Source organism: Uranotaenia lowii, chromosome 1 (assembly GCF_029784155.1).
Source record: "Uranotaenia lowii strain MFRU-FL chromosome 1, ASM2978415v1, whole genome shotgun sequence".
NCBI lineage: Eukaryota > Metazoa > Arthropoda > Insecta > Diptera > Culicidae > Uranotaenia > Uranotaenia lowii.
Window position 1 is genome coordinate 203,769,363 of NC_073691.1, and position 27,964 is coordinate 203,797,326.

General features: G+C 39.3%; 3 protein-coding genes across 28 annotated transcripts in view; 2 read left to right on the forward strand and 1 right to left on the reverse strand.

The window, feature by feature from the left end:
• LOC129744513 (alpha-1,6-mannosyl-glycoprotein 2-beta-N-acetylglucosaminyltransferase) overlaps positions 1 to 27,964 on the forward strand; it is a 519,113-nt gene that overhangs the window by 11,495 nt on the left and 479,654 nt on the right. The gene's annotated exons all lie outside the window — the stretch shown is intronic.
• LOC129744607 (lysyl oxidase homolog 2B-like) lies at positions 15,082 to 24,174 on the forward strand. Its single transcript, XM_055737230.1, has 6 exons — positions 15,082 to 15,519; positions 22,114 to 22,260; positions 22,323 to 22,966; positions 23,034 to 23,179; positions 23,244 to 23,401; positions 23,756 to 24,174. The coding sequence occupies exons 1-6, from the start codon at positions 15,336 to 15,338 to the stop codon at positions 23,971 to 23,973; spliced, it is 1,497 nt and encodes a 498-aa protein (XP_055593205.1). The 5' UTR covers positions 15,082 to 15,335; the 3' UTR covers positions 23,974 to 24,174.
• LOC129744429 (chloride channel protein 2-like) overlaps positions 24,042 to 27,964 on the reverse strand; it is a 230,955-nt gene continuing 227,032 nt past the window's right edge. For all 17 annotated transcript variants that reach the window (XM_055737010.1, XM_055737027.1, XM_055737017.1 and 14 more), the window contains one exon: positions 24,042 to 24,963. Coding sequence is in view for 1 of the 17 variants with exons in the window: in XM_055737002.1 (XP_055592977.1) it covers positions 24,949 to 24,963 (15 nt within the window). In the remaining 16 variants the exon portion in view is untranslated. The remainder of the gene's footprint in view (positions 24,964 to 27,964) is intronic.

Sequence of the window (27,964 nt, forward strand, 5' to 3'; positions counted from 1 at the left end):
CTCACTTTAAGGTATCACAACTTTAAATTGCGTTTTTCTTGGCCCTTTTTTATTCGAAGCGTTTTTACGCGCTATTCAGAGTTCTTAATTTGGGATCACAACTTTAAAATGCGTTTTCTGGCCTTTAGAAGCGTTTTTCGGCATTCTGAGCTTTAATTTGGGATCACAACTTTAAAATGCGTTTTTCTGGCCTTTAGAAGCGTTTTTTCGAGATTCTGAGCTTAATTTGGGATCACAACTTTAAAATGCGTTTTCTGGCCTTTAGAAGCGTTTTTTCGGGCATTCTGAGCTTAATTTGGGATCACAACTTTAAAATGCGTTTTTCTGGCCTTTAGAAGCGTTTTTCGGCATTCTGAGCTTAATTTGGGATCACAACTTTAAAATGCGTTTTCTGGCCTTTAGAAGCGTTTTTCGGGCCATTCTGAGCTTAATTTGGGATCACAACTTTAAAATGCGTTTTCTGGCCTTTAGAAGCGTTTTTCGGGCATTCTGAGCTTAATTTGGATCACAACTTTAAAATGCGTTTTCTGGCCTTTAGAAGCGTTTTTCGGGCATTCTGAGCTTAATTTGGGATCACAACTTTAAAATGCGTTTTCTGGCCTTTAGAAGCGTTTTTCGGGCATTCTGAGCTTAATTTGGGATCACAACTTTAAAATGCGTTTTCTGGCCTTTAGAAGCGTTTTTCGAGATTCTGAGCTTAATTTGGGATCACAACTTTAAAATGCGTTTTCTGGCCTTTAGAAGCGTTTTGCGAGGCATTCTGAGCTTAATTTGGGATCACAACTTTAAAATGCGTTTTTCTGGCCTTTAGAAGCGTTTTTTCGGCATTCTGAGCTTAATTTGGGATCACAACTTTAAAAATGCGTTTTCTGGCCTTTAGAAGCGTTTTTCGGGCATTCTGAGCTTAATTTGGGATCACAACTTTAAAATGCGTTTTCTGGCCTTAGAAGCGTTTTTCGGGCATTCTGAGCTTAATTTGGGATCACAACTTTAAATGCGTTTTCTGGCCTTTAGAAGCGTTTTTCGAGGCATTCTGAGCTTAATTTGGATCACAACTTTAAAATGCGTTTTCTGGCCTTTAGAAGCGTTTTTCGGGCATTCTGAGCTTAATTTGGGATCACAACTTTAAAATGCGTTTTCTGGCCTTTAGAAGCGTTTTCGGGCATTCTGAGCTTAATTTGGGATCACAACTTTTAAAATGCGTTTTCTGGCCTTAGAAGCGTTTTTCGGGCCATTCTGAGCTTAATTTGGGATCACAACTTTAAAATGCGTTTTCTGGCCTTAGAAGCGTTTTTCGGGCATTCTGAGCTTAATTTGGGATCACAACTTTAAAATGCGTTTTCTGGCCTTTAGAAGCGTTTTTTCGAGATTCTGAGCTTAATTTGGATCACAACTTTAAAATGCGTTTTTCTGGCCTTTAGAAGCGTTTTTCGGCATTCTGAGCTTAATTTGGGATCACAACTTTAAAATGCGTTTTCTGGCCTTTAGAAGCGTTTTTCGGCATTCTGAGCTTAATTTGGGATCACAACTTTAAAATGCGTTTTCTGGCCTTTAGAAGCGTTTTTCGAGATTCTGAGCTTAATTTGGGATCACAACTTTAAAATGCGTTTTCTGGCCTTTAGAAGCGTTTTTCGGGCATTCTGAGCTTCATTGGGATCACAACTTTAAAATGCGTTTCTGCCTTTAGAAGCGTTTTTTCGAGATTCTGAGCTTAATTTGGGATCACAACTTTAAAATGCGTTTTCTGGCCTCTAGAAGCGTTTTTCGGGCATTCTGAGCTTAATTTGGGATCACAACTTTAAAATGCGTTTTCTGGCCTCTAGAAGCGTTTTTCGGGCATTCTGAGCTTCATTGGGATCACAACTTTAAAATGCGTTTTCTGGCCTTTAGAAGCGTTTTTCGGGCATTCTGAGCTTAATTTGGGATCACAACTTTAAAATGCGTTTTCTGGCCTTTAGAAGCGTTTTTCGGGCATTCTGAGCTTAATTTGGGATCACAACTTTAAAATGCGTTTTCTGGCCTTTAGAAGCGTTTTTCGGCCATTCTGAGCTTAATTTGGGATCACAACTTTAAAATGCGTTTTCTGGCCTTTAGAAGCGTTTTTCGGGCATTCTGAGCTTAATTTGGGATCACAACTTTAAAATGCGTTTTCTGGCCTTTAGAAGCGTTTTTTCGAGCATTCTGAGCTTAATTTGGGATCACAACTTTAAAATGCGTTTTCTGGCCTTTAGAAGCGTTTTTTCGGGCATTCTGAGCTTAATTTGGGATCACAACTTTAAAATGCGTTTTCTGGCCTTTAGAAGCGTTTTTCGGGCATTCTGAGCTTAATTTGGGATCACAACTTTAAAATGCGTTTTCTGGCCTTTAGAAGCGTTTTTCGGGCATTCTGAGCTTAATTTGGGATCACAACTTTAAAATGCGTTTTCTGGCCTTTAGAAGCGTTTTTCGGCCATTCTGAGCTTAATTTGGGATCACAACTTTAAAATGCGTTTTCTGGCCTTTAGAAGCGTTTTTCGGGCATTCTGAGCTTAATTTGGGATCACAACTTTAAAATGCGTTTTCTGGCCTTTAGAAGCGTTTTTCGGCCATTCTGAGCTTAATTTGGGATCACAACTTTAAAATGCGTTTTCTGGCCTTAAGAAGCGTTTTTTCCGGGCATTCTGAGCTTAATTTGGGATCACAACTTTAAAATGCGTTTTCTGGCCTTTAGAAGCGTTTTTCGCGATTCTGAGCTTAATTTGGGATCACAACTTTAAAATGCGTTTTCTGGCCTTTAGAAGCGTTTTTTCGAGATTCTGAGCTTAATTTGGGATCACAACTTTAAAATGCGTTTCTGGCCTTTAGAAGCGTTTTTCGAGATTCTGAGCTTAATTTGGGATCACAACTTTAAAATGCGTTTTCTGGCCTTTAGAAGCGTTTTTTCGAGATTCTGAGCTTAATTTGGGATCACAACTTTAAAATGCGTTTTTCTGGCCTTAGAAGCGTTTTTCGGGCATTCTGAGCTTAATTTGGGATCACAACTTTAAAATGCGTTTTCTGGCCTTAAGAAGCGTTTTTCGGGCATTCTGAGCTTAATTTGGGATCACAACTTTAAAATGCGTTTTCTGGCCTTTAGAAGCGTTTTTCGGCATTCTGAGCTTAATTTGGGATCACAACTTTAAAATGCGTTTTCTGGCCTTTAGAAGCGTTTTTTCGAGATTCTGAGCTTAATTTGGGATCACAACTTTAAAATGCGTTTTTTGGCCTTAAGAAGCGTTTTTTCGGGCATTCTGAGCTTAATTTGGGATCACAACTTTAAAATGCGTTTTCTGGCCTTTAGAAGCGTTTTTTCGGCATTCTGAGCTTAATTTGGGATCACAACTTTAAAATGCGTTTTCTGGCCTTAAGAAGCGTTTTTCGGGCATTCTGAGCTTAATTTGGATCACAACTTTAAAATGCGTTTTCTGGCCTTTAGAAGCGTTTTTTCGGGCATTCTGAGCTTAATTTGGGATCACAACTTTAAAATGCGTTTTCTGGCCTTTAGAAGCGTTTTTTCGGCATTCTGAGCTTAATTTGGGATCACAACTTTAAAATGCGTTTTCTGGCCTTAAGAAGTGTTTTTCGGGCATTCTGAGCTTAATTTGGGATCACAACTTTAAAATGCGTTTTCTGGCCTTTAGAAGCGTTTTTCGGCCATTCTGAGCTTAATTTGGGATCACAACTTTAAAATGCGTTTTCTGGCCTTTAGAAGCGTTTTTTCGGGCATTCTGAGCTTAATTTGGATCACAACTTTAAAATGCGTTTTCTGGCCTTTAGAAGCGTTTTTTCGGGCATTCTGAGCTTAATTTGGGATCACAACTTTAAAATGCGTTTTCTGGCCTTTAGAAGCGTTTTTTCGGCATTCTGAGCTTAATTTGGGATCACAACTTTAAAATGCGTTTTCTGGCCTTTAGAAGCGTTTTTCGGGCATTCTGAGCTTAATTGGGATCACAACTTTTAAAATGCGTTTTCTGGCCTTTAGAAGCGTTTTTCGGCATTCTGAGCTTAATTTGGGATCACAACTTTAAAATGCGTTTTCTGGCCTTTAGAAGCGTTTTTCGGGCATTCTGAGCTTAATTTGGGATCACAACTTAAAATGCGTTTTCTGGCCTTAAGAAGCGTTTTTTCGGGCATTCTGAGCTTAATTTGGGATCACAACTTTAAATGCGTTTTCTGGCCTTTAGAAGCGTTTTTCGGGCATTCTGAGCTTAATTTGGATCACAACTTTAAAATGCGTTTTCTGGCCTTTAGAAGCGTTTTTTCGGCATTCTGAGCTTAATTTGGGATCACAACTTTAAAATGCGTTTTCTGGCCTTAGAAGCGTTTTCGGACATTCTGAGCTTAATTTGGGATCACAACTTTAAAATGCGTTTTCTGGCCTTTAGAAGCGTTTTTTCGGCATTCTGAGCTTAATTTGGGATCACAACTTAAAATGCGTTTTCTGGCCTTTAGAAGCGTTTTTCGGGCATTCTGAGCTTAATTTGGGATCACAACTTTAAAATGCGTTTTCTGGCCTTTAGAAGCGTTTTTTCGAGATTCTGAGCTTATTTGGGATCACAACTTTAAAATGCGTTTTCTGGCCTTTAGAAGCGTTTTTCGGGCATTCTGAGCTTAATTTGGGATCACAACTTTAAAATGCGTTTTCTGGCCTTTAGAAGCGTTTTTTCGAGATTCTGAGCTTAATTTGGGATCACAACTTTAAAATGCGTTTTCTGGCCTTTAGAAGCGTTTTTTCGGGCATTCTGAGCTTAATTTGGGATCACAACTTTAAAATGCGTTTTCTGGCCTTAAGAAGCGTTTTTCGGGCATTCTAAGCTTAATTTGGGATCACAACTTTAAAATGCGTTTTCTGGCCTTTAGAAGCGTTTTTCGGCCATTCTGAGCTTAATTTGGGATCACAACTTTAAAATGCGTTTTCTGGCCTTTAGAAGCGTTTTTCGGGCATTCTGAGCTTAATTTGGGATCACAACTTTAAAATGCGTTTTCTGGCCTTTAGAAGCGTTTTTCGAGATTCTGAGCTTAATTTGGGATCACAACTTTAAAATGCGTTTTCTGGCCTTTAGAAGCGTTTTTCGGGCATTCTGAGCTTAATTTGGGATCACAACTTTAAAATGCGTTTTCTGGCCTTTAGAAGCGTTTTTTCGAGATTCTGAGCTTAATTTGGGATCACAACTTTAAAATGCGTTTTCTGGCCTTTAGAAGCGTTTTTCGGGCATTCTGAGCTTAATTTGGGATCACAACTTTAAAATGCGTTTTCTGGCCTTTAGAAGCGTTTTTCGGGCATTCTGAGCTTAATTTGGGATCACAACTTTAAAATGCGTTTTCTGGCCTTTAGAAGCGTTTTTCGGGCATTCTGAGCTTAATTTGGGATCACAACTTTAAAATGCGTTTTCTGGCCTTTAGAAGCGTTTTTCGGCCATTCTGAGCTTAATTTGGGATCACAACTTTAAAATGCGTTTTCTGGCCTTTAGAAGCGTTTTTCGGGCATTCTGAGCTTAATTTGGGATCACAACTTTAAAATGCGTTTTCTGGCCTTTAGAAGCGTTTTTCGGCCATTCTGAGCTTAATTTGGGATCACAACTTTAAAATGCGTTTTCTGGCCTTAAGAAGCGTTTTTCGGGCATTCTGAGCTTAATTTGGGATCACAACTTTAAAATGCGTTTTCTGGCCTTTAGAAGCGTTTTTCGAGATTCTGAGCTTAATTTGGGATCACAACTTTAAAATGCGTTTTCTGGCCTTTAGAAGCGTTTTTTCGAGATTCTGAGCTTAATTTGGGATCACAACTTTAAAATGCGTTTTCTGGCCTTTAGAAGCGTTTTGCGAGATTCTGAGCTTAATTTGGGATCACAACTTTAAAATGCGTTTTCTGGCCTTTAGAAGCGTTTTTTCGAGATTCTGAGCTTAATTTGGGATCACAACTTTAAAATGCGTTTTCTGGCCTTTAGAAGCGTTTTTCGGGCATTCTGAGCTTAATTTGGGATCACAACTTTAAAATGCGTTTTCTGGCCTTAAGAAGCGTTTTTCGGGCATTCTGAGCTTAATTTGGGATCACAACTTTAAAATGCGTTTTCTGGCCTTTAGAAGCGTTTTTTCGGCCATTCTGAGCTTAATTTGGGATCACAACTTTAAAATGCGTTTTCTGGCCTTAAGAAGTGTTTTTCGGGCATTCTGAGCTTAATTTGGGATCACAACTTTAAAATGCGTTTTCTGGCCTTTAGAAGCGTTTTTCGGGCATTCTGAGCTTAATTTGGGATCACAACTTTAAAATGCGTTTTCTGGCCTTTAGAAGCGTTTTTTCGAGATTCTGAGCTTAATTTGGGATCACAACTTTAAAATGCGTTTTCTGGCCTTTAGAAGCGTTTTGCGAGATTCTGAGCTTAATTTGGGATCACAACTTTAAAATGCGTTTTCTGGCCTTTAGAAGCGTTTTTCGGGCATTCTGAGCTTAATTTGGGATCACAACTTTAAAATGCGTTTTCTGGCCTTTAGAAGCGTTTTTCGGCCATTCTGAGCTTAATTTGGGATCACAACTTTAAAATGCGTTTTCTGGCCTTTAGAAGCGTTTTTCGGGCATTCTGAGCTTAATTTGGGATCACAACTTTAAAATGCGTTTTCTGGCCTTTAGAAGCGTTTTTCGGCCATTCTGAGCTTAATTTGGGATCACAACTTTAAAATGCGTTTTCTGGCCTTAAGAAGCGTTTTTCGGGCATTCTGAGCTTAATTTGGGATCACAACTTTAAAATGCGTTTTCTGGCCTTTAGAAGCGTTTTTCGAGATTCTGAGCTTAATTTGGGATCACAACTTTAAAATGCGTTTTCTGGCCTTTAGAAGCGTTTTTCGAGATTCTGAGCTTAATTTGGGATCACAACTTTAAAATGCGTTTTCTGGCCTTTAGAAGCGTTTTGCGAGATTCTGAGCTTAATTTGGGATCACAACTTTAAAATGCGTTTTCTGGCCTTTAGAAGCGTTTTTTCGAGATTCTGAGCTTAATTTGGGATCACAACTTTAAAATGCGTTTTCTGGCCTTTAGAAGCGTTTTTCGGGCATTCTGAGCTTAATTTGGGATCACAACTTTAAAATGCGTTTTCTGGCCTTAAGAAGCGTTTTTCGGGCATTCTGAGCTTAATTTGGGATCACAACTTTAAAATGCGTTTTCTGGCCTTTAGAAGCGTTTTTCGGCCATTCTGAGCTTAATTTGGGATCACAACTTTAAAATGCGTTTTCTGGCCTTAAGAAGTGTTTTTCGGGCATTCTGAGCTTAATTTGGGATCACAACTTTAAAATGCGTTTTCTGGCCTTTAGAAGCGTTTTTCGGGCATTCTGAGCTTAATTTGGGATCACAACTTTAAAATGCGTTTTCTGGCCTTTAGAAGCGTTTTTTCGAGATTCTGAGCTTAATTTGGGATCACAACTTTAAAATGCGTTTTCTGGCCTTTAGAAGCGTTTTTTCGAGATTCTGAGCTTAATTTGGGATCACAACTTTAAAATGCGTTTTCTGGCCTTTAGAAGCGTTTTTTCGAGATTCTGAGCTTAATTTGGGATCACAACTTTAAAATGCGTTTTCTGGCCTTTAGAAGCGTTTTTCGGGCATTCTGAGCTTAATTTGGGATCACAACTTTAAAATGCGTTTTCTGGCCTTAAGAAGTGTTTTTCGGGCATTCTAAGCTTAATTTGGGATCACAACTTTAAAATGCGTTTTCTGGCCTTTAGAAGCGTTTTTCGGCCATTCTGAGCTTAATTTGGGATCACAACTTTAAAATGCGTTTTCTGGCCTTTAGAAGCGTTTTTCGGGCATTCTGAGCTTCATTTGGGATCACAACTTTAAAATGCGTTTTCTGGCCTTTAGAAGCGTTTTTTCGAGATTCTGAGCTTAATTTGGGATCACAACTTTAAAATGCGTTTTCTGGCCTTTAGAAGCGTTTTTCGGGCATTCTGAGCTTAATTTGGGATCACAACTTTAAAATGCGTTTTCTGGCCTTTAGAAGCGTTTTTTCGAGATTCTGAGCTTAATTTGGGATCACAACTTTAAAATGCGTTTTCTGGCCTTTAGAAGCGTTTTTCGGGCATTCTGAGCTTAATTTGGGATCACAACTTTAAAATGCGTTTTCTGGCCTTTAGAAGCGTTTTTCGGGCATTCTGAGCTTAATTTGGGATCACAACTTTAAAATGCGTTTTCTGGCCTTTAGAAGCGTTTTTCGGGCATTCTGAGCTTAATTTGGGATCACAACTTTAAAATGCGTTTTCTGGCCTTTAGAAGCGTTTTTCGGCCATTCTGAGCTTAATTTGGGATCACAACTTTAAAATGCGTTTTCTGGCCTTTAGAAGCGTTTTTCGGGCATTCTGAGCTTAATTTGGGATCACAACTTTAAAATGCGTTTTCTGGCCTTTAGAAGCGTTTTTCGGCCATTCTGAGCTTAATTTGTGATCACAACTTTAAAATGCGTTTTCTGGCCTTAAGAAGCGTTTTTCGGGCATTCTGAGCTTAATTTGGGATCACAACTTTAAAATGCGTTTTCTGGCCTTTAGAAGCGTTTTTCGAGATTCTGAGCTTAATTTGGGATCACAACTTTAAAATGCGTTTTCTGGCCTTTAGAAGCGTTTTTTCGAGATTCTGAGCTTAATTTGGGATCACAACTTTAAAATGCGTTTTCTGGCCTTTAGAAGCGTTTTGCGAGATTCTGAGCTTAATTTGGGATCACAACTTTAAAATGCGTTTTCTGGCCTTTAGAAGCGTTTTTTCGAGATTCTGAGCTTAATTTGGGATCACAACTTTAAAATGCGTTTTCTGGCCTTTAGAAGCGTTTTTCGGGCATTCTGAGCTTAATTTGGGATCACAACTTTAAAATGCGTTTTCTGGCCTTAAGAAGCGTTTTTCGGCCATTCTGAGCTTAATTTGGGATCACAACTTTAAAATGCGTTTTCTGGCCTTTAGAAGCGTTTTTCGGCCATTCTGAGCTTAATTTGGGATCACAACTTTAAAATGCGTTTTCTGGCCTTAAGAAGTGTTTTTCGGGCATTCTGAGCTTAATTTGGGATCACAACTTTAAAATGCGTTTTCTGGCCTTTAGAAGCGTTTTTCGGGCATTCTGAGCTTAATTTGGGATCACAACTTTAAAATGCGTTTTCTGGCCTTAAGAAGTGTTTTTCGGGCATTCTGAGCTTAATTTGGGATCACAACTTTAAAATGCGTTTTCTGGCCTTTAGAAGCGTTTTTCGGGCATTCTGAGCTTAATTTGGGATCACAACTTTAAAATGCGTTTTCTGGCCTTAAGAAGCGTTTTTCGGGCATTCTGAGCTTAATTTGGGATCACAACTTTAAAATGCGTTTTCTGGCCTTTAGAAGCGTTTTTCGGCCATTCTGAGCTTAATTTGGGATCACAACTTTAAAATGCGTTTTCTGGCCTTAAGAAGTGTTTTTCGGGCATTCTGAGCTTAATTTGGGATCACAACTTTAAAATGCGTTTTCTGGCCTTTAGAAGCGTTTTTCGGCCATTCTGAGCTTAATTTGGGATCACAACTTTAAAATGCGTTTTCTGGCCTTTAGAAGCGTTTTTCGGGCATTCTGAGCTTAATTTGGGATCACAACTTTAAAATGCGTTATCTGGCCTTTAGAAGCGTTTTTCGGGCATTCTGAGCTTAATTTGGGATCACAACTTTAAAATGCGTTTTCTGGCCTTTAGAAGCGTTTTTCGGGCATTCTGAGCTTAATTTGGGATCACAACTTTAAAATGCGTTTTCTGGCCTTTAGAAGCGTTTTTCGGACATTCTGAGCTTAATTTGGGATCACAACTTTAAAATGCGTTTTCTGGCCTTTAGAAGCGTTTTTCGGGCATTCTGAGCTTAATTTGGGATCACAACTTTAAAATGCGTTTTCTGGCCTTTAGAAGCGTTTTTCGGGCATTCTGAGCTTAATTTGGGATCACAACTTTAAAATGCGTTTTCTGGCCTTTAGAAGCGTTTTTTCGAGATTCTGAGCTTAATTTGGGATCACAACTTTAAAATGCGTTTTCTGGCCTTTAGAAGCGTTTTTCGGGCATTCTGAGCTTAATTTGGGATCACAACTTTAAAATGCGTTTTCTGGCCTTTAGAAGCGTTTTTTCGAGATTCTGAGCTTAATTTGGGATCACAACTTTAAAATGCGTTTTCTGGCCTTTAGAAGCGTTTTTTCGAGATTCTGAGCTTAATTTGGGATCACAACTTTAAAATGCGTTTTCTGGCCTTTAGAAGCGTTTTTTCGAGATTCTGAGCTTAATTTGGGATCACAACTTTAAAATGCGTTTTCTGGCCTTTAGAAGCGTTTTTCGGGCATTCTGAGCTTAATTTGGGATCACAACTTTAAAATGCGTTTTCTGGCCTTAAGAAGCGTTTTTCGGGCATTCTAAGCTTAATTTGGGATCACAACTTTAAAATGCGTTTTCTGGCCTTTAGAAGCGTTTTTCGGCCATTCTGAGCTTAATTTGGGATCACAACTTTAAAATGCGTTTTCTGGCCTTTAGAAGCGTTTTTCGGGCATTCTGAGCTTCATTTGGGATCACAACTTTAAAATGCGTTTTCTGGCCTTTAGAAGCGTTTTTTCGAGATTCTGAGCTTAATTTGGGATCACAACTTTAAAATGCGTTTTCTGGCCTTTAGAAGCGTTTTTCGGGCATTCTGAGCTTAATTTGGGATCACAACTTTAAAATGCGTTTTCTGGCCTTTAGAAGCGTTTTTTCGAGATTCTGAGCTTAATTTGGGATCACAACTTTAAAATGCGTTTTCTGGCCTTTAGAAGCGTTTTTCGGGCATTCTGAGCTTAATTTGGGATCACAACTTTAAAATGCGTTTTCTGGCCTTTAGAAGCGTTTTTCGGGCATTCTGAGTTTAATTTGGGATCACAACTTTAAAATGCGTTTTCTGGCCTTTAGAAGCGTTTTTCGGGCATTCTGAGCTTAATTTGGGATCACAACTTTAAAATGCGTTTTCTGGCCTTTAGAAGCGTTTTTCGGCCATTCTGAGCTTAATTTGGGATCACAACTTTAAAATGCGTTTTCTGGCCTTTAGAAGCGTTTTTCGGGCATTCTGAGCTTAATTTGGGATCACAACTTTAAAATGCGTTTTCTGGCCTTTAGAAGCGTTTTTCGGCCATTCTGAGCTTAATTTGGGATCACAACTTTAAAATGCGTTTTCTGGCCTTAAGAAGCGTTTTTCGGGCATTCTGAGCTTAATTTGGGATCACAACTTTAAAATGCGTTTTCTGGCCTTTAGAAGCGTTTTTCGAGATTCTGAGCTTAATTTGGGATCACAACTTTAAAATGCGTTTTCTGGCCTTTAGAAGCGTTTTTTCGAGATTCTGAGCTTAATTTGGGATCACAACTTTAAAATGCGTTTTCTGGCCTTTAGAAGCGTTTTGCGAGATTCTGAGCTTAATTTGGGATCACAACTTTAAAATGCGTTTTCTGGCCTTTAGAAGCGTTTTTTCGAGATTCTGAGCTTAATTTGGGATCACAACTTTAAAATGCGTTTTCTGGCCTTTAGAAGCGTTTTTCGGGCATTCTGAGCTTAATTTGGGATCACAACTTTAAAATGCGTTTTCTGGCCTTAAGAAGCGTTTTTCGGGCATTCTGAGCTTAATTTGGGATCACAACTTTAAAATGCGTTTTCTGGCCTTTAGAAGCGTTTTTCGGCCATTCTGAGCTTAATTTGGGATCACAACTTTAAAATGCGTTTTCTGGCCTTTAGAAGCGTTTTTTCGAGATTCTGAGCTTAATTTGGGATCACAACTTTAAAATGCGTTTTTTGGCCTTAAGAAGCGTTTTTCGGGCATTCTGAGCTTAATTTGGGATCACAACTTTAAAATGCGTTTTCTGGCCTTTAGAAGCGTTTTTCGGCCATTCTGAGCTTAATTTGGGATCACAACTTTAAAATGCGTTTTCTGGCCTTAAGAAGCGTTTTTCGGGCATTCTGAGCTTAATTTGGGATCACAACTTTAAAATGCGTTTTCTGGCCTTTAGAAGCGTTTTTCGGGCATTCTGAGCTTAATTTGGGATCACAACTTTAAAATGCGTTTTCTGGCCTTTAGAAGCGTTTTTCGGCCATTCTGAGCTTAATTTGGGATCACAACTTTAAAATGCGTTTTCTGGCCTTAAGAAGTGTTTTTCGGGCATTCTGAGCTTAATTTGGGATCACAACTTTAAAATGCGTTTTCTGGCCTTTAGAAGCGTTTTTCGGCCATTCTGAGCTTAATTTGGGATCACAACTTTAAAATGCGTTTTCTGGCCTTTAGAAGCGTTTTTCGGGCATTCTGAGCTTAATTTGGGATCACAACTTTAAAATGCGTTATCTGGCCTTTAGAAGCGTTTTTCGGGCATTCTGAGCTTAATTTGGGATCACAACTTTAAAATGCGTTTTCTGGCCTTTAGAAGCGTTTTTCGGGCATTCTGAGCTTAATTTGGGATCACAACTTTAAAATGCGTTTTCTGGCCTTTAGAAGCGTTTTTTCGAGATTCTGAGCTTAATTTGGGATCACAACTTTAAAATGCGTTTTTTGGCCTTAAGAAGCGTTTTTCGGGCATTCTGAGCTTAATTTGGGATCACAACTTTAAAATGCGTTTTCTGGCCTTTAGAAGCGTTTTTCGGGCATTCTGAGCTTAATTTGGGATCACAACTTCAAAATGCGTTTTCTGGCCTTAAGAAGCGTTTTTCGGGCATTCTGAGCTTAATTTGGGATCACAACTTTAAAATGCGTTTTCTGGCCTTTAGAAGCGTTTTTCGGGCATTCTGAGCTTAATTTGGGATCACAACTTTAAAATGCGTTTTCTGGCCTTTAGAAGCGTTTTTCGGGCATTCTGAGCTTAATTTGGGATCACAACTTTAAAATGCGTTTTCTGGCCTTTAGAAGCGTTTTTCGGACATTCTGAGCTTAATTTGGGATCACAACTTTAAAATGCGTTTTCTGGCCTTTAGAAGCGTTTTTCGGGCATTCTGAGCTTAATTTGGGATCACAACTTTAAAATGCGTTTTCTGGCCTTTAGAAGCGTTTTTCGGGCATTCTGAGCTTAATTTGGGATCACAACTTTAAAATGCGTTTTCTGGCCTTTAGAAGCGTTTTTTCGAGATTCTGAGCTTAATTTGGGATCACAACTTTAAAATGCGTTTTCTGGCCTTTAGAAGCGTTTTTCGGGCATTCTGAGCTTCATTTGGGATCACAACTTTAAAATGCGTTTTCTGGCCTTTAGAAGCGTTTTTTCGAGATTCTGAGCTTAATTTGGGATCACAACTTTAAAATGCGTTTTCTGGCCTTTAGAAGCGTTTTTCGGGCATTCTGAGCTTAATTTGGGATCACAACTTTAAAATGCGTTTTCTGGCCTCTAGAAGCGTTTTTCGGGCATTCTGAGCTTAATTTGGGATCACAACTTTAAAATGCGTTTTCTGGCCTCTAGAAGCGTTTTTCGGGCATTCTGAGCTTCATTTGGGATCACAACTTTAAAATGCGTTTTCTGGCCTTTAGAAGCGTTTTTCGGGCATTCTGAGCTTAATTTGGGAACACAACTTTAAAATGCGTTTTCTGGCCTTTAGAAGCGTTTTTCGGGCATTCTGAGCTTAATTTGGGATCACAACTTTAAAATGCGTTTTCTGGCCTTTAGAAGCGTTTTTCGGGCATTCTGAGCTTAATTTGGGATCACAACTTTAAAATGCGTTTTCTGGCCTCTAGAAGCGTTTTTCGGGCATTCTGAGCTTAATTTGGGATCACAACTTTAAAATGCGTTTTCTGGCCTCTAGAAGCGTTTTTCGGGCATTCTGAGCTTCATTTGGGATCACAACTTTAAAATGCGTTTTCTGGCCTTTAGAAGCGTTTTTCGGGCATTCTGAGCTTAATTTGGGATCACAACTTTAAAATGCGTTTTCTGGCCTTTAGAAGCGTTTTTCGGGCATTCTGAGCTTAATTTGGGATCACAACTTTAAAATGCGTTTTCTGGCCTTTAGAAGCGTTTTTCGGGCATTCTGAGCTTAATTTGGGATCACAACTTTAAAATGCGTTTTCAGGCCTTTAGAAGCGTTTTTCGGGCAATTTGAGCTTAATTTGGGATCACAACTTTAAAATGCGTTTTCTGGCCTCTAGAAGCGTTTTTCGGGCATTCTGAGCTTCATTTGGGATCACAACTTTAAAATGCGATTTCTGGCCTTTAGAAGCGTTTTTCGGGCATTCTGAGCTTAATTTGGGATCACAACTTTAAAATGCGTTTTCTGGCCTCTAGAAGCGTTTTTCGGGCATTCTGAGCTTAATTTGGGATCACAACTTTAAAATGCGTTTTCTGGCCTCTAGAAGCGTTTTTCGGGCATTCTGAGCTTAATTTGGGATCACAACTTTAAAATGCGTTTCCTGGCCTTTAGAAATGTTTTTCGGCCATTCTGAGCTTAATTTAGGATCACAACTTTAAAATGCGTTTTCTTTTCTTTTTCATAAACTGTTTTGTTTTTGCATGCTAAATAATTCCACCAGATTTAGTTTTGTTTTTATCTGTTGGGGTCCCATTTCGCAACTATGTTTTGGAATCAGGTGAATTGGTTAGCTTGACATGGTTTTCTAGTTGACCTTCCTTATTTGACCCAAGATCTTCCCATGGAGGGAGACACCCCAAAAACTTTTAAACTCACACAGTATTAATAACGAATAATTGAATTCGAAAACCATTTCCAAGATCAGTTGGAAGATTTATTTGACTCAAATAAGGGGTGTATTCTTTCAATGCAGATGATTGATTAGAATGGATCTCGCGTTTGAATAAATTTTGCCGCCGAACGCCTAAATCGTCTCGCGATCGTCGAGACGATGCCCATCAATCAATCGATCAATCAAATCACCAGCACCATATTCTAATGCTCGATTTGTGGTAAACAAACCAATTTAGAAGGTAGTGGCCGATCGTTTTTTTTTATTTTGGCGCGGGAGAATTCACTAAGATTTTTTTTTTGTTTAAGTTTGATTTCTCAATCAGCTGATCAAAACAGGGACAGGGGTGATGTCTGAAAATGAATGAATAGCTGAAGGAATGAATGAAAGCATCAGTTACTCGGCAACAGTCGCTGGTTGTGGTTTGATCTCTTAGTTAGAATCTATCAGAAAGAAAGTGTCTTCTAGAATCGTTGATATCGCGCGCGTGAAAAGATGCACGGATTGTAAAAATAGCCCGTTACGTGCGATTGCGGTGTGATTCAATTCATACTCATAAGCTTGGAATTAAAATGTTCGCGCGTTAGGTTGAATTTGTTGAAAACTGAAAATCAAAAGTCTGTGTTAGCTAAGTAGTTCACAATACTCGAAGAAATCTAAACGAAAAATGCAGTGGAGATGGTTAATTTTTACGGTAGCCGCCCTTTGGTTGCCTTCAGTACAACCGCTGCAAGAATCGACCCTGGAAAAGTCACTCCTGCAGCGGGAACAGATGGTCAGAAAATACCTCAAGAAACTGAAGAAAGAGGAAGGTGCCATCAAGCTGGTTGGAGGTCGGGGAGATTTTGAAGGTAGGTGCAGGTGAATTGCAGGCCTCGTATGAAAAAAATCCTTTTTGATAGTAAAAAATAAGGAGCAAATCTTCGTCTTCAATAAACAAACGCTTGAAGCAACCATAGAGGTATGGACGTAGACTCGAGAACATAATCTCTTCCAAGATGATTTCATTGAAAAGGGTTCACTTTCTAAAAACTCTAGTCAAATTGAAATCTGAAAGCAGAAAGGAAGTTTTAATTAGGTGCTTAATGATCGAAATCCCTTAATCTTCAAGTGAGTTATACTTTTTTTTAAAGAATGGGATAAAAGACAAAGTTTTGGAAAACTAAATGAAATGCCTGTCTCTCAAATACAAAGTTCCTGATCCAAAAACGATTGATTTTGTGTCATTTTTTTCCATTTTGCCATTTTTGTCATTTTTGTATTTTGATAATTTTTTTCATTTTTGTCACTTTTGATCATTTCTTTTAAAATTTTTTCATTTTTGTCACTTTTATCATTTTTGTCATTTTTGTCATTTTTGTCATTTTTGTCGTTTTTGTCATTTTTGTCATTTTTTTCACTTTTGTCATTTTTCAGTCTCACTGTGCAATTGGATTGTCTATTGTGGTACAGATAAGGCTTCTTAATTTATATCGAATGTTAGCGTTGATCTTGATTTAGTTTAATACTGAATCCAGTCTTTTTCAATTTCGGAAAATGTCGAGAACGTAAATTTTATCGGGGTTTTACAGAAAGTGCACTACAAAGTGAAATATCTCTGAAACTTGTTCCGAATAGGAAATATATATCTCGCATTCAGAGTACGCCAAATTGTCTTGCTGGCGCCACAGAAACTTGGAAGCAGGTTTCCATCGTTTATGGACCAGAACAAGGAATTCGGTCGAATTATCATCCTTCAAATGACTAGAATCGACGGGTATACTTAACCTTAAAACTCGTTTGTTATAGGCGAATCGGTCGAAAAGGCAGTAGGTAGTGTCGAATCCGCCTATAGCGAGGCCCAGGGTACGAAATACACCATAAAGACGAGAAAATAGGAACAGGTTGACAAATTGCTGACTCTATAATCTCTACTCGATGGCACTGAAATAACAGTTGACTATCACCCAACTTTAAACCGAAACGTTGTTACAACTGCTCTACAGAACATCCGATTACAAAGCCTGATGAAACTGATAGCCCTACCGAACAGTCCGAACGCAATAACCCTCAATTTTGTCGCAATTGTAAAGGAGAACATAGACCAGGTAACAAAAATGTGAAGTTTATCAAAAAGAAGCCAAAATAGTAAAAGTTAGAATCGACTCCAATATCACTTTGTAGCATTTTGATTTGGGCACCACTGATCTATAGTCCAAGAAAAAACACTTGCCAAAACTCTAACGAACGAGTGGAGAAACCCGAGGAACGTGAAGAAACCCGATCGTCGACCGTTGAAGTGATCGAGCGTCTGCCAAAAACTGCCCAAGTAAAGAAATGATAAAAGGGCAGCAGCCAATGCGCGCGAGGATCATTCAGTCTCTGGGCCTTCTCCCGTGCGGTCGACAGAGCGACCAAGTGAGTTTTGTTGGTGATGTTTTGTTTGGCGTGCGTTCCTGGCTTGGTGATTCGTTGTTGCGGATGTTGGGTGCCGATCAGCCACGGAAGGCTATGGGAGCTGCACGAGTCACGGGACGAAGAGTGCGGGAGCGATCGGGGTGTCGAGGCCGTTCCACCCGTAAATGTTTTGACCACTTTACGCAAGGCAAGTTTTCATTGCCATAATACAACTAATCGAAAGAGTTTTGAAAATCAAATTCGATCGCTCTTGCCAGCCGAGTATCGAGACGGAAAAGGCCGCGTAAGTTGATGTTAATTATGCTGTTTGGTGCGCTTCTCACTAAGGCGTGGTATTCAACAGAATTCCAGCGGCCTTTTTTTTTTATTGGAATGCTTTTGGAAGTACTTCTCATCGATCCGGTTCAACCAACGGAAGCCGTTCCTGCCGGTCCTGAAGTTGGAACCATGAGCGCTCACGAAGTAGTGTTTTTTTTATATTTGGCCAAAGTTTAATTGTAAAATTGTGAATATATTGTGTTACTGAAAGTTGTTGAACTTTGGATTGAAATGGTGTCCTCATAACTAGCTACGGACCACGACTTCCCGCTATCCGCCGGGTAAACAAACGGAAATGTTGGCAAATTTCTCGGGAAATTTGCCGCTTAAGCCTGCATTTTTTTCGGACCTTTCGGTCCATAAGTTTGAGACATGCTTTTTGCAACATAAAACGTTACAACCTACGCAGAAGCTCGAAAACGAATCGAAAGCGGGAAAACAGTTACGCTCAAGCTATAGCTCAAAGTCGAATCGAATCAATTAAACTTGACGAACTTATCAAGGAAAACAGACGAAAAGATGAGCTGATTTCAAACTTAACAAACAACAACAAACAACAGTCAATGCAATTCGAAAGGCTTCTTAATGAGATCAAAAATCTAAGAGAAGACTTGAATGTTCGATACGGTAACAACAATACAGAAACCACAAAAGACAATTGAACAAACTAGAAGCCGATCATGAACTAATAACCGCGATAAATTTGAGCAAGGAAACGAAATTAAACGGAACAGAGGAATTTCACAAAGTAGCTACCTCTATCAGCCCTCCAACGAAGAAGACTTCCCACATGGTTAACCAAGATCAAGAAAACACGGATACGGTTGCTCGGCAAACGGATATGTTGCACACATCTGACACGGAACTCCTGAACTAACTCCTCCGAATAACGATCCACATAAAAATAAACTCCGTCAAACCATCATGAATATTACTCTTACATCCAGCAATTCACACACCTACATGCTTATAAATGCTCAACAACTACGTACGGAAGTGTTTTTGGAAAGAAAATCCATCCAACCCCTAGATGGTGAATCTTCCAAAAAGGCCAACCGAAACCAACCACCTGAATCACCAAAGCGTAGCCCAATTCTGACCCCGACCAGAGAAGTACCAGAAACACCTGAAGATCCTCTGGCGGTCATCCGTTTAGGGCAACCTGCCAATACACAGGCAAGTACCGTATTACATTTTTCAACAGAACAAAATACCAGTGCACTCCATCCGGAAGTCAGCTATGGCCCCACAGCGAACTTTCCGACGGAGTCTTACTACAAAACAAATCCAACCAACACAATGTCAAACGTCGACTGTGTCTACAACCTAAATGACCTTGTACTTCTCACTGCTCAAATTCCCCAATGGTCCTTGCACTCCAGGAAACTCATACCAACCCCTACCGAAAATCTAAACTCTTGGTTAGGAGGACCTTACTGCTGGTACACCAAACATGGGAGAAATAGCTGGCGGAATGTCAGTATCGCCGTTCTTAAAACAATCCCTCATTCAGTGCTGAGATTAGATACACCTTTACTAGCAACAGCAGTCAAATTGACCGTCAACAACATTAAAATCGTCTCAGTATACGTTCCCACTTCAAACCATCAAACCTTCCGTGGTTTGATATTACAAATCTCAAGACCATACCTCATACTAGGAGACTTTAATGATCACCATTCGGAATGGTGCTCTCCTAAAAACGACAACAGAGGTAATTCATTAGTACGAACAATCGAGGAAGAAAACGCAGTCGTGCTCAACGATGGAACAACGACTTTTCATCGGGGTAATCAATCTAGTCATATTGACCTCTCCATTGCTTCTTTCGACTGCTGAACACCATTCGATGGGAGATCAGTTAGGAGTCCCTTGGCAGCGATCACCATCCGATCGAAATCAAAACCAATGAAACTGTTCCAACAACCACTCGATGTCAAAGATGGATGTATGGAGAAGCGGACTGGGAAAACTTTGAGTATGCCATTATGGATTCACTTGATCCTGCCCGCAATTACTCAATAGCAGATATCACCGAACGGATCCAGCAAGCGGCAACTGCAAATATTCCCCGCACCAGTAGTAAACCCGGAGTAAAAACTGTTCACGGGTGGAACAAGGAAGTAGAGCAGGCAATAAAAAAATCGACGGAAGGCTCTACGAAAACTTCAAAAAACACCCAAAGATGACCCCAGACGTGTAGAATTTCTCGAACACTTCAAAAAGGCAAGAAACGCTGCTCGTAAATCTGTGCAAGAGTCCAAGCAAAAATCGTGTGAGGAGTTTTTAGATGGCATCAGCCCAGACAGTTCTATCTCAGAATTGTGACGAATAGTTAATTGCTTGAGCCGAGTTTCAAATCAGCCCTTTTCATATCGACAACAGCGATACTAAAGATTTCAATCAACCGTTTACCAAGAGCTTTATTATGCCTTAGAACACGTGAAAGGTTACTCGACAGGTTCCGACATAATAGGATACACGATGCTCAAAAGGTTACCTTTCACCGGAAAAAAGGTTCTTCTGAACTGCATCAACGAAATCTGGACAGCTGGAATTTTCCCTGACGATTGGCATAAGAGCATCGTTATACCTATACCAAAAAAATGGACAAGATCATGGTAAAGTAGAGGGATATCGACCCATAAGCCTCACTAGTTGTAAAATAGCAGAACGCATGGTGAATAGGAGATTGACTACTATTTAAAAAGAAAATGATTTATTCGATAATCGTCAATTCGCTTTTTTGAACGGTCCCCTAGACCTCGCTTGTCTAGGGGAAGTCCTAGATGACACACGAGAATCAGGCCACCATGTCGATATGGGAATTCTGGATTTATCCAAAGCATATAACCGCGTTTGAAGGGATGCCATCCGGAAACAACTGATAAAATGGGGACTCAACGGGCGATTATGTGTGTTTATAGAAAATTTTTTATCTAATCGTTCATTTCAAGTTGCAATCGGCGACTCACTCTCGCAATCTTTTTGCGAAGAAACTGGAGTCCCACAAGGGTCAGTTCTCTCGATTACTATTTTTCTCATCACTTTGAACAACATTTTTGTAAATCAACCCAAGGACATGAATGCATTTTCTTATGCCGACGACATATTACTTATTATAATTGGGAAGTCTTATATTAAAACTCGTAGAAAACTACAGAACGCAATTCGCTCCGTATCTAAGTGGGCAGACGAAACCGGTTTCGTGATATCAGCCGAAAAAGGTTGCATCTTGAACTGTTGTTACTCAAATCACAGAGCACACGACCGGGTAGTAAAGATTAAACAAAATGTAATACGTTTTAGAAAAGCCGTTAAAATATTAGGTGTTACTTTCGACAGATCTTTGAATTTCAATCGACATTTCGGAACAGTAAAGAACGAGTGCCAAATCCGACTGAGATTGTTATCGGTAATAAGCAACCGACATCCAAATAATAACCGACACACAATAATTCGTATTGGAAATAGCATACTGACCTCCAAATTAATTTACGGTATCGAAATGACCTGTCGTGGTTTCGATCAGCTAGTCTCTACACTAGCTCCCATCTACAATATGATCATAAGAAAAGCGTCAGGGCGTATGCCAAGCTCTCCTACCCACTCTTGTATGATCGAATCTGGATGCATAGGTACCATTTATCCTGAAAGCAACCCAAACCTTAACGAACTGAACGGTTGGGTTTCTAGAGAAAACAAGCGGAGAAGATACTTACAAAACAATTTGCAGTAATCTTGCCAGAGGTCGCCGAGACACCTAACGTACGTGGCCGACTTTGTCCTATCTACAAGCATCAACGTGTTGCAAATGATTTACGATTTTATTGATAGTTATTTCATATTCTTTTCTCCTTTTATCTAAAAGAGGCGAATAAATTATTAATTTAAAGTCTCTCTAAAAATAAATAAAACAAACAAACATTTTTGTCTTTTTTGACATTTTTGTCTTTCTTGTCATTTTTGTAATTTTTGTCATTTTTGTCAGTTTTGTCATTTTTTTCATTTTGTTGTTTTGTCATTTTTGTCATTTTGGTCATTTTTGTCATTTTGGTGTCAAAATTGTCAAAATTGTTAAAATTGTCAAAATTATCAAAATTGTCAAAATTGTCAAAATTGTCAAAATTGTTAAAGTTGTCAAAATTGTCATTTTTGTCCTTTAGTTTAACAAAAAAAATGCTATATAGACATATAAATCTGTAAAAAGGTTGGATCTTACCAAATAGGATACAGGATACAATTTTCGCTGATTTAGATCGGTGCGTTTTAGTTTGCTGGGCTAGGGCTGATTCATTTTTGGTACTGGGAACTTTGGCACCGGAACTTCTGAAGCTAGGTACAGCGCACTTCACAATAATGTTTATCTTCGTAGTTATAAGCAGCTGACTTCAATGTTCTTTTAATTTTTTGTACTATTTTCTTACGTCAGGAAAAGCTTTTTGAATGGAATCAAAATATTGACGTCCTTACGAAGCAAAGCCTACTTGAACTCCTCTTTTTTCCGAGTGAATCACTTTATTTAAACTTATACCAAATCTCGGGCAAAACTGGTGGTCTTCATTACACAAGACGGATGATCGTCGGAGGCCCTCCAGGTTAACCTGATCTTTAAAGAAACGTATCAGAAAAGATTAAAAACCGTGTTACGTATATTTTAATCTACATATGTCCGTGTCTCAACTTTCTCTACTTATTCTTACATTTTTCTTCCAAATCTAATTTTGCAGGAAATGTGGAAATCTTCCACAGCGGCAGGTGGGGCGGCATTTGCGACGACGAGTGGGACTCGAGTGAGGCGAAAGTGATCTGCCGGCAGCTTGGATTCCCCGGTTTCGTCAAGGCAACGCACAGTGGCCACTTCGGCATGGCGAAACGTAAGTTGGTAACCATAATTGACTCTGAGATGTAATATGGAAAATTCTTCTAACGGTTTCAGGAAAATTTTGGATGGACAATCTGTTTTGTGGGGGGAAAGAGAAGGAAATATCGCAGTGCCATTTCGACGGTTGGGGTCACAACGACTGTGAACCGAGCGAGGCGGCCGGTGTGATCTGCAAGCAGGAAGTGGAACCGACTAGCACGGCCAAACCGGTTCCGGAAGTCTTTAAACCGAAGAAGGTTCGACTGCACCAGGAGTTGGATGTCCGATTGGTTGGGGGACGTGTTCCTAGTGAGGGCCGGGTTGAAGTACGCCTGGGGCAGGATGGTCTCTGGGGTACAATTTGTGGAGATGGGTGGTCACTGTTGCAGGGAAATGTCGTCTGTAGACAGTTGGAGCTGGGCTTTGCGAATGACGCCGTTCAGACGGATTTTTTCGGAGGAGCCAATGTTAGCGAGGTTCTTCTAAGTGGCACAGAATGTTACGGAAATGAGTCCAGCTTGGATGAATGCTTTCACCACGAGATTGGGTGGAAAAGTGGCTGCAGTGAACGGGGGAACCACGTGGCTGCGGTGACTTGTGTCGAGAAAATGGCCGATTTGGCGTTCGACCACGTGGAGATGGAGCAATCGATGCATCTCGAGGACCGGCTGATGTATCTGCTGCAGTGCGCGATGGAGGAAAATTGTGTCGCATCACAGGTTAGGAAAATTGTCACAAATCAGATGAAGTTGAACTGAGTAACATCTTTTCGGTTATCCCAAACAGGCATACGACATCCAACGGGATAATCCAAACTGGCACCTGGAAACGCGTCGTTTGCTCAAATTTACGGCACGTGTTCTTAACACCGGCACAGCCGACTTCCGGCCCCATATTCCCAAACACCTTTGGGAGTGGCATTTGTGCCATATGTAAGTCATCTCAACATGAAATCGTTACTTGAATTGTATTTTACTTACTTTTCTGCTCCATTAGGCACTACCACAGTATGGAGGTGTTTGCGACCTTCGACATCTACAATGCGGCTGGCAGGAAAGTGGCCGAAGGTCACAAAGCATCCTTCTGCCTGGAGGATAATCAGTGTCTTCCCGGAACGGAACCGAAGTACGCCTGCGCCAACTACGGAGATCAAGGTACGCCTTAGTTTAAACTATGTGTAGAGTCCCGTTAAAGCGTTTCCCGATTCGGAAAAGATGATTATTTTAACAAATTACTCTTCTTCTTCTTCTTCGTCTACTTGTGGAAAACTCGTTTTCCACTGTTGGATCGGTATCGGTAACAAATTACTCAGCTTCTATACAAGTATAAATTTTACTCTCAAACTGTCAGATCACTCCTCTCTCTTTTCCAATGCCGTCTTTGATTTTACAATAACTTATATTTACTTTATTGATGTAGATGGTACAAATTCCTAGAGAACATTAAACGCCTTAATTTAGGCAATGTTTGGTGATTGATGTTTGAGATTAATCGAATAAATTTTTCAGGAATTTCCGTCAACTGTGCGGACATCTACCGATACAACATCGACTGCCAGTGGGTCGACATCAGCGAGCTGGAGTTCGGCCAGTACACGCTGAAGGTGGCTATCAATCCGGAGTTCAAGGTGCCGGAGATGAGCTTCGACAACAACGCGGCGACCTGCGAGCTGACCTACACCGAAACGTACGCCAGGGCCTACAACTGCCAAATGGAACGACCTTAACGTCTCAATGGAAATGGAACATAACCAAAAGGATAATTTCTTTCTGTATTCAAGTGAAAACACGAATGTAACTTTTTGAAACAGGATTTATGTTTAAATATCGCTCTTTGCTGTTTCGGTTTTCGCTAAAAATAACAAGCATTGTTCTAGTTAGATTTAGAAAAAATAAACAAGTCTGTGAGAGGACCGTCCTGTGTTGGTCGGCTGCGATTCTCTATTTTATTCCTCCCGGAAGTTCAGATATCCGATATCCGCGAATGGTTAATAAATGTCTTTTATCGATCACGACCTCCTCGGGTGGGATCGTCGTGTGCGCCTAGCATAACCTACTTTAGAACTTTCTGTACAAGTGAATCGCCATTCTATGGCTAGAAAAAAAAACGAATGAATAATTTCTTTTCGATGTGTTGTGGGTCCTGCTGACTATACCGCTTGCGGTGGATGAACTAGTGATAACAAAACACAGATTTCTTTTTTCTTTATCCGGAAAAGGTAAACACAAGTTAACGTTACACACTTAAATATGTATCTTAATGGGGGACCCCTCGTCGTCGAACGCACATTCGTTAATCGAAGGCACTCACTAGTAATCCTACTAACTTACTAATATTTGCAACACTACTTAGCAACTGGGGGGGGGGTCGACTTAATCTAAAAGAACTCTATACACAACAATAAAGGCCCCATTTTGGATTCGCCCCCATCTGTAGTAAATCTAGAATCACAACTGCTGGATGATGTTACGGGTCTTCCTATTTTCAGCCATCCATCCACGATCCTGGGTCGATCTGGATAAAGTTTTCGGATTTTAATTGCAGCAACTGGAAGGATGGGGTTCTTTGAAATCTTTCGTTCCGTCCGGGCTTTCGCCTTTTTTTTTTAAATTTTCATTCGATCATTCGATCATTCGTCACATGACAATTTGTTCGATTCTGCACGTTTGAAATGCTGCCAGTATGCTTCTGGTGAATACTCTTAACTTTTAAATATCTGGAAAAAAAGAATGGCTTAGTTAGCGTATGTTGTAAGCTAGGTTTAGTTTTGTTTCTGAAACTAAAGCTTGAAGCATATTTTTAGTGCTCAATCCGATTTCAATTCCATGATACATAAATGCTAAAATGCTTTAACCAATACCATTTAGCAACAACATAACTGATAGATTGAATCAATAAGGCCGGAACAAATTTCAAATCCTTGATTTGTCATTCGGAGTTGGAAAATCGCGTTGGAACATAACTCCCATCTTTAAGTATTTGTTTTAGTTCTTGTAACCATTCGGATATTTGAATTTTTTTTTCAAAATTTACATAAAATACTTCAAACTTTATTTATTTCCCTCTTCGGGTTTTTTGGAAATTTCGAAGAGGTTATCAGGGAAGTCTAGGCTTATACCAGAATTTTAAATTTTTAATAAGCAAAAAATTAAGTGTAGATGGCTAAAATGTCCCCTAAAAATCTTCTCCGATAAACTAAAAGTATTGCCTTGCTATGAGTCATTAAAATCTAACCTCAAACAATGAATTTTTGCTAGTTACAAAGCTCGTAATCTGTATAGCCGATACCGAGACAATGAGACAGGTGATTTCTGATGGAGGACAAAACTTATGAAAAAAAAACCCATTTCAATCAAATTCTAGCGGATGATTCCTATAAAATTTCTCGTCGTGGCAAGGTCCCTTGCAGATTAAAGTATGTATTTGGTGGTTGTTTTGTAAAAAATGTAATGATTTGGTGAAAAAAAACAATTTCAAAAAAAAAAAAACTTAGATTTCCGCAGTTTTTAAAAGCTTAAAAGAAGTAATATTGTATAATCATATAGTAGCATTATAATTAAGTTCTTGTAGCTATTTTGTTCTGAGCGTGTCCTACCATTAGAGTAAGGCCGATGACGTAGTGAATACGATGCGATGCGGTGAATGCGATTCAATGCGGTGAACCACATTTGATGAAAATGTATGTGAATCGCTTAAACCTGACATACTCAACACGACGAAGCAGGTGTCAATTTGTTCCGAATAACTGAATCAAAGAAAGGCAGCTAAAGTTCTCAAAGCCTATGCTAGTGAAAAACTTTTAGACATAGCTGGAACTTTTGTTACCGATGTTGTCGTAGGAAAAAGGTCGGTGAAGGCAGAATTTTTTTTTGTTGTCCAAGGAGGACAGCAGTGCTTGCTCGGAGGTAAAACTTCAAAAGAATTGGGTGTTCTCAAAATAGGACTGGATTTGTCCCCGGAAGTAAATCTAATTCAGGATAAACTCAAACCTTTTATTAAAATTAATGGTATTAAGGTCCATATTTTGTTAGATCCTAACATCAAACCGGTTCTCCAACCAATCCGAAGAGTTCCATTACCACTTGAAAGTGCTGTGAATTTGAAATTTGAACAGTTGTTGGCAAGAGACATCATTGAAAAACATCGTGGTCCAGCCTCATGGGTGTCGCCATTGGTAGTTGTCGGAAAATCCAACGGTGAACCGCGTATTTGCTTGGATCTACGCCGTGTGAACGAAGCCGTGCTTCGTGAAAGACATCCAATGCCTATCGGGGATGAATATCTTGCTCGATTAGGTCGTGGAATGTATTGGAGTAAGCTAGACATACAAGACGCCTTTCTACAAGTTGGGTTGGCGGAAGAATCAAGGAATGCCACTACATTCATAACAAACAAAGGACTGTTCCGTTTTAAACGACTTCCGTTCGGATTAGTATCAGCACCTGAACTATTCCAGAAGGTAATGGACGAAATTCTCATGGGATGTAACGGTACGTAACGGTACGTCATAATTGAAGGCGAAAACAAAGAAAAACATGATCAACGCGTCAATGAGGTAAGGCCATTCTAAACTCGTTTCATTTCACAAGTAATCAATTTAAAATGAATGTTCTTCAATTTATAATAATTAAAAATGGTTTAACTCTTATTTGATTTTTTATTCTTATTACATATACATATATTTGATAAGGTGCTCCGAAGATTCAAAGATAGGCATGTTGAGTTGAATTGAAATAAGTGTTTATTTGGGGTCTCCGAGATAAATTTCTTAGGACACAAAACAACCAGAAAAGGTGTCTCTCCATCGTTTGATAAGATTGAAGCAATCACTTCATTCCGCCCTCCTGTTAAAGAAGCAGAAGTTAGAAGTTTTCTGGGACTAGCTAAATATTTCACCAAATTTATACCTGACTTAACCACCTTAGATGAGCTCCTTCGAGCGTTGTTGAGAAAAGATTTTGCTTTTGTATGGACGTCCACTCAACAGAAATCTTTTGATGATATAAAAACGGCATTGAAACGGGTGCAATTATTGGGTTTCTTTAAAACAGATGATCGTACTTCAGTAATGGCTGATGCAAGCCCGACTGGATCAGGGTCTATTCTGATGCAAACTGATCGTTTGGGATCTACCAGAATTGTAAAGGGTGATACCAAATATAATAGAGACTAATATTCACCACACTTGTTTTCCTCATACAGTGAGAAGGCGACACCATCAGCATCATCTAGCGGACAAAATGGAAGCACTTATTTGAGAAATTTGTCTAACTTGTGAATAGCGTGTATTCCGGACTCGACTTGATCAGGGATGCCAGTTATAATAATTGGAATTGTTTATTTCTTTTCTTGCACCATAAAAATTTTAGTGAATCAACTAACAAATAAAAAGTAATTGAAGAAAATATTTCCATACAATACTTGTTAATAATTCTGAACAAAATATAGATCTCAACAATTAATTTTAATTACCCTACTTATTTGATGTTAGGATTCGTGCATGACCCGCTAATGGTTCACGACCAATATCTTTGTGAAAGGAAACAAATAATGTTTATTAAAATATTATATAAATAAACTTTGCCTTAAATATGCACAAAACCAGAAACAATGATAGGTTGTCATAGTAGGACCGGAAAATGGTCAAGAAACTGCAGAATTTAGTGAAGTAAAACATTTCGTAAATTTCTTCATTACCTAAACATACCCGCAGTCAT

Bases quoted from the DNA above. Each gene is read 5' to 3' on its own strand.
- LOC129744607 (XM_055737230.1), top strand. From the start codon at position 15,336: ATGCAGTGGAGATGGTTAATTTTTACGGTAGCCGCCCTTTGGTTGCCT. The intron at 15,520-22,113 runs GTAGGTGCAGGT...CTAATTTTGCAG, and splicing joins AGGTCGGGGAGATTTTGAAG to GAAATGTGGAAATCTTCCAC. The intron at 23,402-23,755 runs GTACGCCTTAGT...TAAATTTTTCAG, and splicing joins CGCCAACTACGGAGATCAAG to GAATTTCCGTCAACTGTGCG.